This window comes from Ochotona curzoniae, unplaced genomic scaffold (assembly GCF_017591425.1).
Source record: "Ochotona curzoniae isolate NIBS_2020 unplaced genomic scaffold, NIBS_Ocur_1.0 scaffold_3890, whole genome shotgun sequence".
NCBI classification, from domain to species: domain Eukaryota; kingdom Metazoa; phylum Chordata; class Mammalia; order Lagomorpha; family Ochotonidae; genus Ochotona; species Ochotona curzoniae.
The window spans coordinates 126040-139040 of NW_024467115.1; the positions used below are offsets into that span (position 1 = coordinate 126040).

A 13001-nucleotide genomic window follows, 5' to 3' on the forward strand; every position below is an offset into this window, starting at 1 on the left:
GAATCTGTCTCAATGGCTGTGCACAGCAGCGGGTGAGGTGAGACGCTCCAGTCACCAAAACAGCCCCTTCAGTACTTCCCTGGGTCATTTCAGGTGTAAATAAACCCACAAAGACTGAAAGGACAGTTGTGTGTGGGAGTGGTGTACTTTCCCTCCTACCCCCTCCCCAAATGCTGGGTGCTGAGAATGGGGATGGAGAGGATGCAAGGAGTTCTCCCCAGAGAGAGAAAGATGCTTTCTTTTCTCTTCCTGGGAGTTTGCGGTATGAAAGGTGATCCCAGAACACAGTGCAGGATAAGAGACGAAGGAAAAGAAGTGAAGTGACCCGGACTCCACTGCACAGCGCATGAGGGGCGCAGGTGAGGACGTGGGTGCAGGGTGTAGCATCTGCCCGGACAGCAGACAGCTGGAGAAGCGCAGTCCCACCTGTGCCTTCTCCCCAGCTGCCTGAGCCGCACCTGTGCACCTCATCCCTTCTCGGCGACGTCCAGGGAGGCCCCTGCAGCTGCGGCCTCCTCCCCCACCCCTGCGGCCCTGGCCTCAGCCCCGCCCCGCCCCGCCCCTCCCAGGCCCGGCCTCACACTCAGGGCTCTGCGGGGCAGCTGACTGAGAAACTGGTGTGGAGGTCCCTGACGGCCGGGAGGATGGCCAGGGTCCCAGAGCTGGATGACGCTTTCTTGCAAGCACAGGCTTCGCCCCAACTTTCCCCCGAGACCGAAGAAGAATGTTGCGTGCAGCTCCTGGGCAAGGACTTGCTAGTCTACCCCGAGGGGCGAGAATACCTGGCGGCCGAGGCGCAGCCCAGGGACGCGCAGAGCGGAGAGGAGAGAGAAGACCCGCAGCTGCGGGTTGGAATTAAAGCAGGTGAGTGGAGAAAGAGTGCTCTGAGAAGGTCGTCAGTGACCAAAGTAAACTAAGTAATTCCCAGAGATGCGTATAGGGAGGGTGTTCCTTCTGAAACACTGTAGTTTCCCAGGAAAATTTATGTCAAGTAGAGTTGAACTCTAAGGGGTTTTGCTCTGCGCTCTTGTGCTTCTTCCCAGAGTAAGCCACCTAAGAACACTTACACACTACCTAACTGATTTTATCTCCTCTTTTTCTTTATCATCCCTTCGACTTGTCATCAGAAACGCATTTAAGTAATGGTAACTTTTCCTCTGAGGAAGAGGATGCGGACGCTAATGAGAGCAAAACCAAAGCCGCGGATCAACACCTCTCTCAGAAAAAAACCATCACGCAGATTATGAAAGACAAAAAGAAGCAGACCCAGCTCACGCTGCAGTGGTAAGATGCGCCCGCAGAGGAACTAGCAAGCACCTACTTGGGTTTTGAAAGCTGGCGTCTGTGAAATCTTTGCTTTCCAGAGTTGGCTTTTCTCTCAAACTTTCTGGAAAATTTAGAAAATGAGTTATGAATTTATCCCCAAACATTCTTTGTTGCTGATTATTTAGAGACAGTCTGATACCAATGGAAAACTAACTGCAATGCAAATAAAGCTTTACTATTTTGTTCATTATGGATTTTTAAGATATCTAAAATTTCTACATAACCAAAATAATGAACGTTTCAAAACTTATGTGCTTAGCATGCAATCAAACAGTACTTACATGCTTGCTGTTTAATCACTTTGTATTTGTAGAATATGGCTTTAGAAATAATTTAAAAGAAGAAAAGATCTTAATAATTTCTCTTTTAACCAGAGACCGAATTAAAAATAATGTATTGGCTCTAAGATGAAATGTGTTTGAAGTGAATGCCATACAAAAAATTAATTCAGATATTACTAATTAACTTGAGAAAATACTTGAACAATTTTTATGGCAGCTGTTACATATTATTTATTGTAGTGGGATATCAGAAACTTAATTTTGTGAAAATTGTTTCAAACTGAATTTATCAATAGACTTTACACATACAGAAAACATTTTGTAATATTTATCATAAGAGAGAAAAATTTTAACTAAAAACATGTACTTAAACTTTCCTGACTAGTATGAAGAAATATTAGTACAGATTTCCTCTCAAATTCCAAATAATAAACAAGCAAATAAATTATAAGGTACTTACTTGCTGATTAGTTACATAAGATGCTTATGTGTAAAAAATAATCTAAACATTAGAAAAGAGCAAAATATAAAATCTTAAAAGTAGTAAATTTTTACTTTAAATTCGCAATTTGTATATAGTGAGTATATGTTTGAATTCTTTCATTTTTGATGTATGAACCAACTATTTCTCAAAATAGTTTGATTATTGAAACAATTATGATTGATGCTTCAAAATATGCCAGAGCAATAAGTAACTGACCTAATTGTCTGGAATATTTGGATACAACTATTATTTGTTAAGATAATTGAATCAAAATGTTTTTTATTTCAGATATATTGAAATAATCACTACCATGGATGCAGCTCAAATTGAATGATTGAAAGCAATCATGGATTTATCCAAATTGATCATTGTACTGATAGTTAACATTAGTCACTATTTTGAAAATTAAGACAGATTAAAACAATCTCAAAATTAATAAATAAATAATTGTTAATTAAAAATCTCAAAATTAAAAAATTATATGCATTAACATCAAACATCAAATTTGATTTTAAAAGTTTTAAACTGCTAAATGTTTCTAATAAAATTTTTTTATAGTTCTTACACCTCTTATATGCCGTTAATTTTGTTTGAATTTTCCATGTTATAAATTTGAAAAAATAGGCTCTCATCTTTGAAAATTTTCCTTATGGTATAGAATTAGTTTTGGAAGAGTTAAAACTGAAAAGTGAAAAAGCTGATCACCTTCAGTTTTCACTGTCTACTAAGTTTTTGATTTAATGTATGCAAATTTATCTTACATTTTGTAACAGTAGACCTGATTGGATTTAATCTGAATTTCCCACCCTTTTTTTCCTTTCCTAAATATTCAGGGTTCAGAATTAGTTTGCAAATGAAAGTTTTAAAAAAAGTAAGATTTGCCAGCCTGAAACCTGGGAGCCCACTTTCGTTGAGAATAATCCCTTATAAAACTGTTGCCTTAAATTTTATCATTTCTAATTATATTCCGCCCAAGAAACCATGATGGACACTCAGGGCTCTTGTAGAAGTCAGACCTAGTGGATGGGACCAGACAGAAGTGATTTTACCTTAGCTGTCACACTTTAACTCTACTAGCAGAAATTAAAGGGCGTTTGTTCTTCCAACATTTATTAAAAGTCTATTCAAAACTATTAGCTTATCTGTATAGACAGATGAGTCTATAATTAAAAATAGGTAGGAAGTCAATGAAAAAAGTGAGAAGATAGAGAAAATGATGAGATTTCATGTAGTTGTTGACCTCTTTTTCCCTTAGGCTTGAAGAAAACTACATTGTATGTGAAGGAGTTTGCTTGCCACGGTGCATCCTTTATGCACACTACTTAGATTTCTGCAGGAAAGAGAAATTGGAGCCAGCTTGCGCAGCCACGTTTGGGAAGGTAAATGACACATCCTGGCTACTTCATTAGAACTAAACTGTTACTGGTAAGGAGAAAGAAAAGAAGTTCATCCGAGTGAGCTCTTCTAGTGAATATTGAGACATTTATTTTACAGGCACAAATGAACTCTAAGGACCATGTTTAAAACTACCACATGTTTCTACGTTGATTTTGAATATTAGAACCCTGACTACCAGAATATCTTACATGAACTTGTCTAACGAGTAGCGAGTAGCATTTCCCTTCAAACAACATTATTGGCTCCAATATGGGCTACACTGAGAGGCAAAATTAAATGTGGTAACAAGTTTCTTGTTAACACAGTTAGTGGTTGTTCATTTTGATTGATTAAATTTGTTTTGTTTCAGAGTCCTCTTTTCTACTCAGCTAGTACGGTTAGGTCAGGAATCAAAAATGCTGGGATCGCTATAAGTGCATGCTAAAATTATTTGACTAATCAAGATATAGTATTAATCTTTTGGGAAAGTCTTGTTCTTTGATATTCTTGCCATGCTTTGTTGTCTACCTGGGATATCCCGGAAGCCATAAGAAGTGTGAGTCTCGAATGTGGTTTTTTCATAAAACTGAAATCCAAATAAGAACCTGTAGAGGGACTCATTGTTCAGAAAATAGTGAATATTGTGGTCAAGATTCTTGGTAATTTTTATCTTTATTATCTTGAAACCATCTAGTTATGTAATAGAATGATAATTTTATTGCTATAGTTTTGAATATCAGAAAATTTACCATGTACAACTGATATTTCAAGATTGCTGATATTTGCTTATACCAGACAATTGTTCTTTAACTTGATCTATGGTACAATAAAAATTTCCTAAGGCCAGGTAAACAATTATAATAAAATATTTTTGTTTGCTTTTGGTGCTAGTGGATTTTTATTTTATTATATTAATATAAAGAGAATGACAACAGTTTACTGCTGAGTACTGTAGAACTTTGGGAATTTGATAAAAGCTGTATGTGTAGTGCCCCGGGAGATTAGTAGAACATGAATTTACAATGGAGCCCTCTGAAGTTAATGTATAGAATTTAAAATCCAAGCTGAAATTCCTGTTTTATGTAGAAAACATTTTAAAATGCTAAATCTCATCAATTTTAGCCAATTTAAGAAAGGAATATACAAAAGAAAGAAAATACTTCTATTGCTTCTACCGGGATTTAGTGGTACAGTAGCTGCTTCATGAGTCCTTACAAAATTTTAGAGGGAGATTTAATTATGGAGCCATCTCTGGATGAAATTGTAACAGAGAAACTCAGAAACTTCTCACTTGTGCATAAATAAAGTATTAATTGCTCCGATGAAACAAAAGCATTTCGTGGCTTAGTCTGCCTAGGATAGAGAACATTTTAACCAAAACAACACTTTTCTCATCTGCTGATGTACTTCTTGCAAATATGCATAATTTAATATTTTTCCATGTTATTACTTGTAGTTCATTTAAAGTTCAACATTGATTTGATCAAAGAAGTCAGGAGTGAGTGTCTTGCTTTAGAAACGCACACTTTTTAAAAACTAAAGTAGTTGTTTTTCTTTTTAGACAATTCGTCAGAAATTTCCCCTTCTGACAACTCGGCGGCTTGGAACAAGAGGCCATTCCAAGTAAGACATATCAATGAACAAATATCAGATTTGTCCTTGGGTGTGACGGTGATACAAATGTGAAACAAGCATTGTCTTTATCAGGAACTGGAACCAGGGACACCCTTCCTGATACAGCAGGCATTTCCCAACGCTAAGACCAAAACCAAGAAATTTTGAATTTAGTATTATGTTTTACTGAGACAATAATATCAAGTAAAAACAAAAACTAGTATGATATGCCTTGGATTTTTAAAAATACACATACAAAAAATGGAAAACAGAAAAACTCTTAGGACTTCTCCATTCCGACATGGGTCCCTCTTTTCTCTTCTACCACTCTTCTCTTGTTTCTGTCTAATATGGTGATCAATGGACGTGGAGTGAAGCCACATATCTGATCCATTAGCTTTTGGTAACCACCTTAAAAAAGTAAAACAGAACAGGTGAAGTTAACACTAATAATATTTTATTTAACCCAGTATATCCAAATCCTGTCATTCTAGTGTGCAATGAGTACGAAATTGCTAATGATGAATTTCACTTTTTTTTACAAATGGAATTCTTGATCCCTTGTATTTTACATTTGCAGCATGATTCAATTTAGACTGGCCTCATTTCAAGCTCTCAGTCCCCTCATGGGTAGGTGCTTACCTTGTTGAATACTTGAGCTTTAGTCACTTGCCTTTGAATTTGTTTCTCATTCCCACCTTTAATACCTCATCTCCCTAGTCCATTCAAGGTGACTTCCCAAACCTTGCCTTCTGAGGTACTAACTTAGTCACAAAGTTCCCCAGCTCAGAAATCTGCACTGACACATAATTTCTACCAAAAAGGACAAACTTTTCTGACCTTGACATTGGAGATCCATTCCAATTTAGTCCCATCGCACTTTCCTATCTTAATATGTAATTCTCACTTTTTCAGCATGGAGCTTATGCTGACAATAAATGGCTACCACAGTACCGGTCATTCTAACTGTCACTCTTTTTTTTTTTCTTTTTGAGATTTATTTATTTTTATGGAAGGCTGAGTTACAGAGAAAGTTTGAGGGAGTGTCATAGAGAGAGAGAAGGAGAGAGGAGAAAGAGAAAGAGAGAAATATGTTTCAACTGCTGCTTTACCCCTGAAAAGGCCACAGCAGAGGAGCTGGGTGAATAGAATGCTAGGAGCCAGGAGATTCTTTTGGATCTCCTACAAGGGTACAAGGTCTCAAGCGCTTGGGTCATCTTCTGCTATCTTCCCTGACACATTATCATGGAGCTGAATTGGAAATGGAGCGGTCAGAACTGGAACCATTGCCCATACAAGATGCTGACACCACAGATGTCTTACCATTATGCCACAGTACCAGCCATTCTCTTAATACCATTTTTCCACCTTCCCAAAGGAATGTCCTTTTCCTTATTTGTATGATAAATCCTACCCATTTAAAGGAATGTCACATGAATTTTCCCTTTTGGATCTTTTTCTATCTTTTTGCTTGTTGTAGGCTTTTGTGTGTGTGTGCTTTTCTAGAAGTTTTTTGGTACCTAACTTAAATGTAAAATTAACTTATATCATCACTTAAACAGACTCAGTCTACCTGATTGTCTACTGAGTTTGATACCTACTCATTTGCATAGATGGCAGAAAGAGGAGACAGTGTAGACTTAGCTAGATAGGGTAAAAAGAGGGACTGCAATGCAGAAAAAAATCTTTTGACAGAATTTACAAGTGAGTGGGCAGGCTGACTGGAGAGAAAGCCCCTTAATCTCAGAAGGAGCCTTTGGGATTAGGGGTGAATCATTAACCCTGATATTGTGACATGGTGCAGTTCTAGTTCTTACTTGAATGGGACCTGTGGTGATTGCTGGTAGTTTATTTGGTGTCTAAGACCTGTAGTTATATCAAAGGGAAAGCATTAACAGTTGAAGATTTTTTTTTTCCATTCTACTATATGTTAAGAGAAATATCAAGATGTAGAATTTCTTTTACAAATGGTGATGTTTTGATCTAATCTACTCTTAGCCAGGAAGATTTTCTATCTTTATTTCCAAAAGCTTTGCGTATCCTTAAACTTTATCTTGGAAGATAAAGTATCCAAATAGTGATTAAGAAGATGATGTTTTAATTTGTCCAAATCTGGAAATGAATTTAATTCCTAATTCCATATGTTACTACACAACACTGACTAGATTATCCAGTGTTTTAGCAGCAAAGTGGGCATTCTATATCTTATCAGATTGTTATAGGGAATTGTATGAAATGAAGTATAGGAACAAATAAAGCAGCAAATATACTTCCAGTCTAGCTAGCCTTTATAATATAAACTAATGACACAAGCCATGTAAAATCAGCAACACACTTACTATGTATTCTTCTCATTATATCACTCTAATCCATACATCAATGAGACAGAAAAGATTTTTTTTTTTTAGGTTTTTTATTATTATTGTTCAAAAGTCAAATTTACAGAGTGAAGGAAAGACAGAAAAATCTTCTGTCCACTGGTTCACTCTGCAAGTGGCCACAAGAGCTTCTTTGGGGTCTCTAACTCAGATGTGGGGCCCCCAAGGCTTTGGGTCATCTTCTGTTGCTTTAGCAGGCCACAAACAGGGAGCTGGATGGGAATTGGAGCAGCCGGGACATGAACCAGCACCCATATGGGATCCCAGCAAATAAAAGATGAGGAATTAGCCATATGCTATCATGCCAGACCTGGTAGGAATTACTGTTTCATAAATGAGGAAATTGCAGTTCAAAGATTATGAACTTTCTAGGGTCACATAAACTAAAACACAGTAATAATGTTGTCATTTAAATTGGGTTTATCTGATTGTTATTTTTGTGATTTATCATCTTGCAATGTAGGAAAGCCTACTTTTTCGATATCTTATAATACCAACAGACTATTTGGGTATTTTAAAAACATGTCTTATTAATTTTTTACTGATAGAACAGTTTTTAAAATTTGTTAATATTATCTATTAAGACTCTTCTTCAAACACTTCAACAGGCTCAATCATAAAGCATTTTATTTAGAGATATATATATATTGTATATAAAAGCCAAATCACAGTTCAAGAACAAATTTACTTGCTGACTTAATTTTTATCTGAAACATTTCCCTATAGTAGCATATTATTTTCACATTTGTCAAGTCTAGTAACTGTTTAGTAATTTATAAATTTATGTGAAATATTTGTCTATAAATCATAAACAGTTGAATGAAACAGAAATGTAAATGTGTTAAAAATGTCTTGAAAAATCCGAAATAATTTTTCCCAATTTTATTAACAGTTTTCAAAGCTTATTTTAATGTTGCAGTGTTTACTATTGTTCCTTAAACAATTAATATGAGGATACTTCAAAAAAGTTCATGAACAATAGAGATAAAAGATGATTTTAGTGAAAAAAACATTCATAATTCCATACGTGTAAGAGTTCTTTCTACAAAGAGTTCATCAAATTAGTAGGCATTATGGCTAAGTTGCATTTTAGGATGCTTACGTTACAAAGTGCAGTGTCACATAATACAATGTAATAAAAAAAAAATACCAAAGTGCAGTGTCTTGATTTAAGTTCAGACAATGCTACCAATCTAATTTTCTTGCTGATACATATCTTTAGAAACAGCAGATAATGGTTTCAATATTTTATTCCTTGCTACACATGTGGGAGACCCCAATGGATTTCCTAGCTCCTGAGTTCAAGTTAGACCAATACAGGCTGTTGTAGAAACTTAGGGAGTAGATCAGTGGATGAAAGATTTTCTCTCTTGCTCTGCCTTTCATATATTTAGGAAAACACATTTTTAAATAATTCATAGAAAATGTATAATTTAAAATTCATGCATAATTTTTCTGAGATGAATTAACATAAATTTTTAATTGGCTTTCATATACATGTGTTTGAAAAATATTTGCACCAAACTAAACCTAGAATTGAAATGTATTTCTTCAAACTGCTTAAAGTACTCTTAAATTTGTAATCATTGTAAGGTATTATAAATGTTATTAATTTACTTCAATTCCACTGGATTAGATTTTAAAGTCCATTAATATCTGATGATAATCACTTTTAAAAGTTCTTAATTTTTGCCTAAAATATGTCCAATCTTTGCACTTGGAACTTTATTTTAGATCATGATTGACTCAACAGATTCTGCAACCTTGGAACAGGTTGGTACTTATTTGTCCTTGGGAATCATGGAGCAATGTCTCTCTCTCCCCATTTTACTGGTTCATTTATGAACCTCAGAGTTTGTGAAGCATTGGACTATCTGACAAATGCATGGTGAGCAGTGTAAAAATTATGAGTGAATTCTTTGTCAATTTGTTTGGTCTGTTTAGAAATATTTTTGAGTATTTATTTATTTGAAATGTGGTGTTAGATAAAGAGAGAGATAAGCAGACACAGATCCTTCTTCAGCTGGTTAATTCCCCTAATGGCTGCCATAGACTGGTATTGGGACAAGTGAAGCCAGGAATTAAGAACTCCATCTAGGTTTCCCACATGAGTACAGGGGCTTCAATACTTCACTAAGCACAATAGTAGGGAACTGAGTTAACAGTGAAGAAACAGGGATTTGGCACTGCTGTACCACAATGCAGTCCTCTACGTTCTGTGTTTCTAACTCCTGAAATGACTCAGTATCAATGTGATCAGTCCTCATTGTTCTCAGTTTTTTGCAGGTGCTACTTCATTCCCTCATTGGAAAGTGAACAGTGAAATTATACTGACTTTATTGTAACAAAATGAATGAATAAATTAAAAGCAAAACATCTAGAGTTAGAGAATTACGACATAGCCAAGATATCACCCAGTATCAACATTTGAAATAGTCTAAAATGGAAGAATACTTTGTTTCCATTGGCAAATCAGCAGATACTGATGGTGGCTTATGGAAAACTCTAAAGATTAATGTGTGTGCTAGCCTCATTCACTCTAAATCACCTGCCAAGAATGCTTTTGGGAAAAAGGCAGTTCATTTGCTGCAAGTGTTAAGAGCTCAGCTCCCCATCCACTCCCTGACTCTGACTACTTCCTCCCAGCCACAAAGCCACACTCTATAAATTCCCAATGAGAGAAAATCAATTGAATTTTCATGTTTTATTTGTCTCTTCTTATTTAACCACAAATGCCTTATCACTGGATTTATCCTTTGACATATGTTCAAATTTAGATTTTTTTAATCATGAAAATGAAACAAAATTCAGTTGGTAGAGTAGTGAAAAATAATTATTACATATTTCATAATTGTAAATGTTTTATATTATAAACATAAATTGATACATTTATTATAAATTTGTTATAAAATTATACATTTTATGCTGATGCACAATGCATAATTTTAAAATGTTTTAAAGATTTACACTGTTAAGGAACTTTTACTACTAGTATTAACTTACTTAGGAAGAATTTTACTGAAGTTCTTAGTGGGTCTTACTAATAATTAGCAAATAGAGCCTGAATCCCACCATTGCCCACAGCAGCTAAGCAAAGCACGGCAGAACATGGTTGAGCTCACAGATTTCAGCCACATGGAAGACTGTTTGATTTAAAGTTATATTTTAATTTCTTACAGGCTTTGATCAGCCAAATTTGGTTTTCAGACATGATGGACAAAAGCTATCATCTTATTTATTAGTAGTGATTTAGTAGGTTAATAAAACTGATATGGCAGCTGCTCTTATCATAGCAAGTTATTGCAAGTCCCTGAACAGCTTAATCCCATCATTTCCTTATCAGTGATCATTTGTGTAGTGTAAACTAACATCAGGGCTACTACCTCAATGGGAACATATGTTTCAGGAATTCTATATAAGGACTGAAATGTAGGTGTAGATATAAATTGATCAACAAATGAGGAAAAACATTACATGAAGGTATAAATTGTTTAACCAATAAAGAAAAATATTAGCTATAACATGAATATTGTCGTGGTAAAAAAGAACCACAGTAATTTCATGTGTCCCATTAAAAATCTCTTATATTTTATAGTGTGTTCACTTTAAAATGTGGACACAAGAATTAATCTTTTATTTATAAATTTTAAATAGTATCTGTCACTTGAAATAAAGCCTAAGGTTGGGGACATTTGCTGTTAATGAATGAAGAAAATTTTGTTAGGTATAAAGGCCACTTTCATAATGCATGTATTTACTTGGAGAAATTACTTAGTCATATGTAATATTACTTAGTCATATGTAATATTTTTGAGCATGTATCTTCTTCTAAAAATGGACAACAATCATATGGGGAGAAAACAGTCGTCATTGAGGTTAGGAATGTTTATTCAATGTAGCCTGTAAGAAAAGTCAGGTAAGTAAATTAAGACTGGTTGTCACATGGTGAGGTAAGCTTCACCACTGGCATCTGTTCTTATTTGGTAAATATTTACCCATAAATTTTTTAAAGGAATCTTGTAAACAACAACAGCATCAAGCTGTGAAATGTTGCAAGGAAGATGAATAGTTCATGTTTACTTGGCATAAACCCATTCTCCCTTATTCTATGAGATTTATCCTTGGGTGTAAATGACTTATTTGTTATCTTTTCTTCTTTCTTCTATAATATGCCATATTATCATTCAGATAACACCAAATACCTAACTACTCTACAAAGAGGTTTAAAGTGGAAAGATAATTGTATTAAATACACAAGAAACTGGGTATGAAACATGCTAAAGCATAGAAATGAACTTGAAAAATATTGAAATTTGTATTGCTAGCAATAGCCTTTCTACCTGGTAGAAATATGGATAGGTATTAATATATATTACATGTAAAACTAAGATATGTAGTTTTTGTCCAATCTAATGTTTCACTGTGAACCTGAAAATTCACATCTACAATGTTTACTGAAAGCTGTTTTAAGTTCTATATTATATTCAAGAAGAAAACTTATCCAAAAAGTATTTAAAGATTTTTTAATTACAGTAATTACTAGTGAGGGATACATTAGTCTTAGGGAATGATGGTGGAGGCAAGTCATTTACATATATTTTGATGATGCAAGATATAAAGATATTAAAATAAATGATTGAGAGAGGTTAGGACACTGAGAAATTCGTTTTGCTTGAAAAAGCAGCAAAGCTTTAGCAGGCAAAGGTTTGCATCAATATACAGGTAAGAAATTAGTTCAGAAAGTAGGAAAACCATTCTCAATGGAGAGGTCAACAAAATAAAGGCATCCAGGTAGAAGACCCAAGCTATCGATGGAGAGTAGGTAATCCTCATTGTAACAGATAAGTTTATACAGCAATAATGTTGGTGAATTTCATTGTATTTTCTTAGATAAAAGATCCTTTAATCTCTACCAAAATTAAAATTGTGCTTTTTAATTGGCAAAAGTTCTTACTATGTTTCTTCATGACATATTGTTATTTAGTTTTTATGTTATTCATTTATTTAGCAAGCATTTATTGATTTTCTGTTATTGGAAGCTTATGGCCTAGAAGGAATCTTTGTTTATATCTGGAATGTCAAATATGAAACATCCAGATTAGTGGTGCAGAAGGTCTTAATGATTAATTTTAGTTATCTGTGTTTACCGTGTCTGTATACTCAAGTAGAATGCAGTGTGTTTGCATGTATATTCAAATTGCATTTCTCTTAAGAATGTCTTCTTGTAAATAAATTCGACATTGAAGATTTGATATATATTTAGCAACTTAAATATGGAGGCAACATGATTTATTGAATTTAAAATGCTATGTGGAACTTTCAGTCTCAATTTTGCTTTCAAATTTATGACTTTTTAATGTAACCTGTGAAAACAGGTGCTATTTTGTTTTTAACTACTGTTACTTGCTCTGATTTAAAACAACTTGATATTGTCAAATCCTACAGGGAACAGGCCCTCCCCCAACTTTTTCAATTATCAGCACCAGGTATCCAGTAAGCATTGAATAAATGTTTAAAGAAAAAGAGTGCTGTCTTTTATAG

The 13001-nt window shown here is 34.7% G+C and overlaps 1 protein-coding gene across 1 annotated transcript in view; it reads left to right on the top strand.

Moving 5' to 3' along the window:
- The first annotated feature begins 621 nt into the window (after positions 1-621).
- RFX6 (regulatory factor X6) overlaps positions 622-13001 on the top strand; it is a 53242-nt gene continuing 40862 nt past the window's right edge. Inside the window, exons 1-4 of the mRNA XM_040965351.1 lie at positions 622-864; positions 1128-1284; positions 3347-3470; positions 5030-5091. Coding sequence (XP_040821285.1) covers positions 645-864; positions 1128-1284; positions 3347-3470; positions 5030-5091 — 563 coding nt within the window. The 5' untranslated portion in view covers positions 622-644. The remainder of the gene's footprint in view (positions 865-1127; positions 1285-3346; positions 3471-5029; positions 5092-13001) is intronic.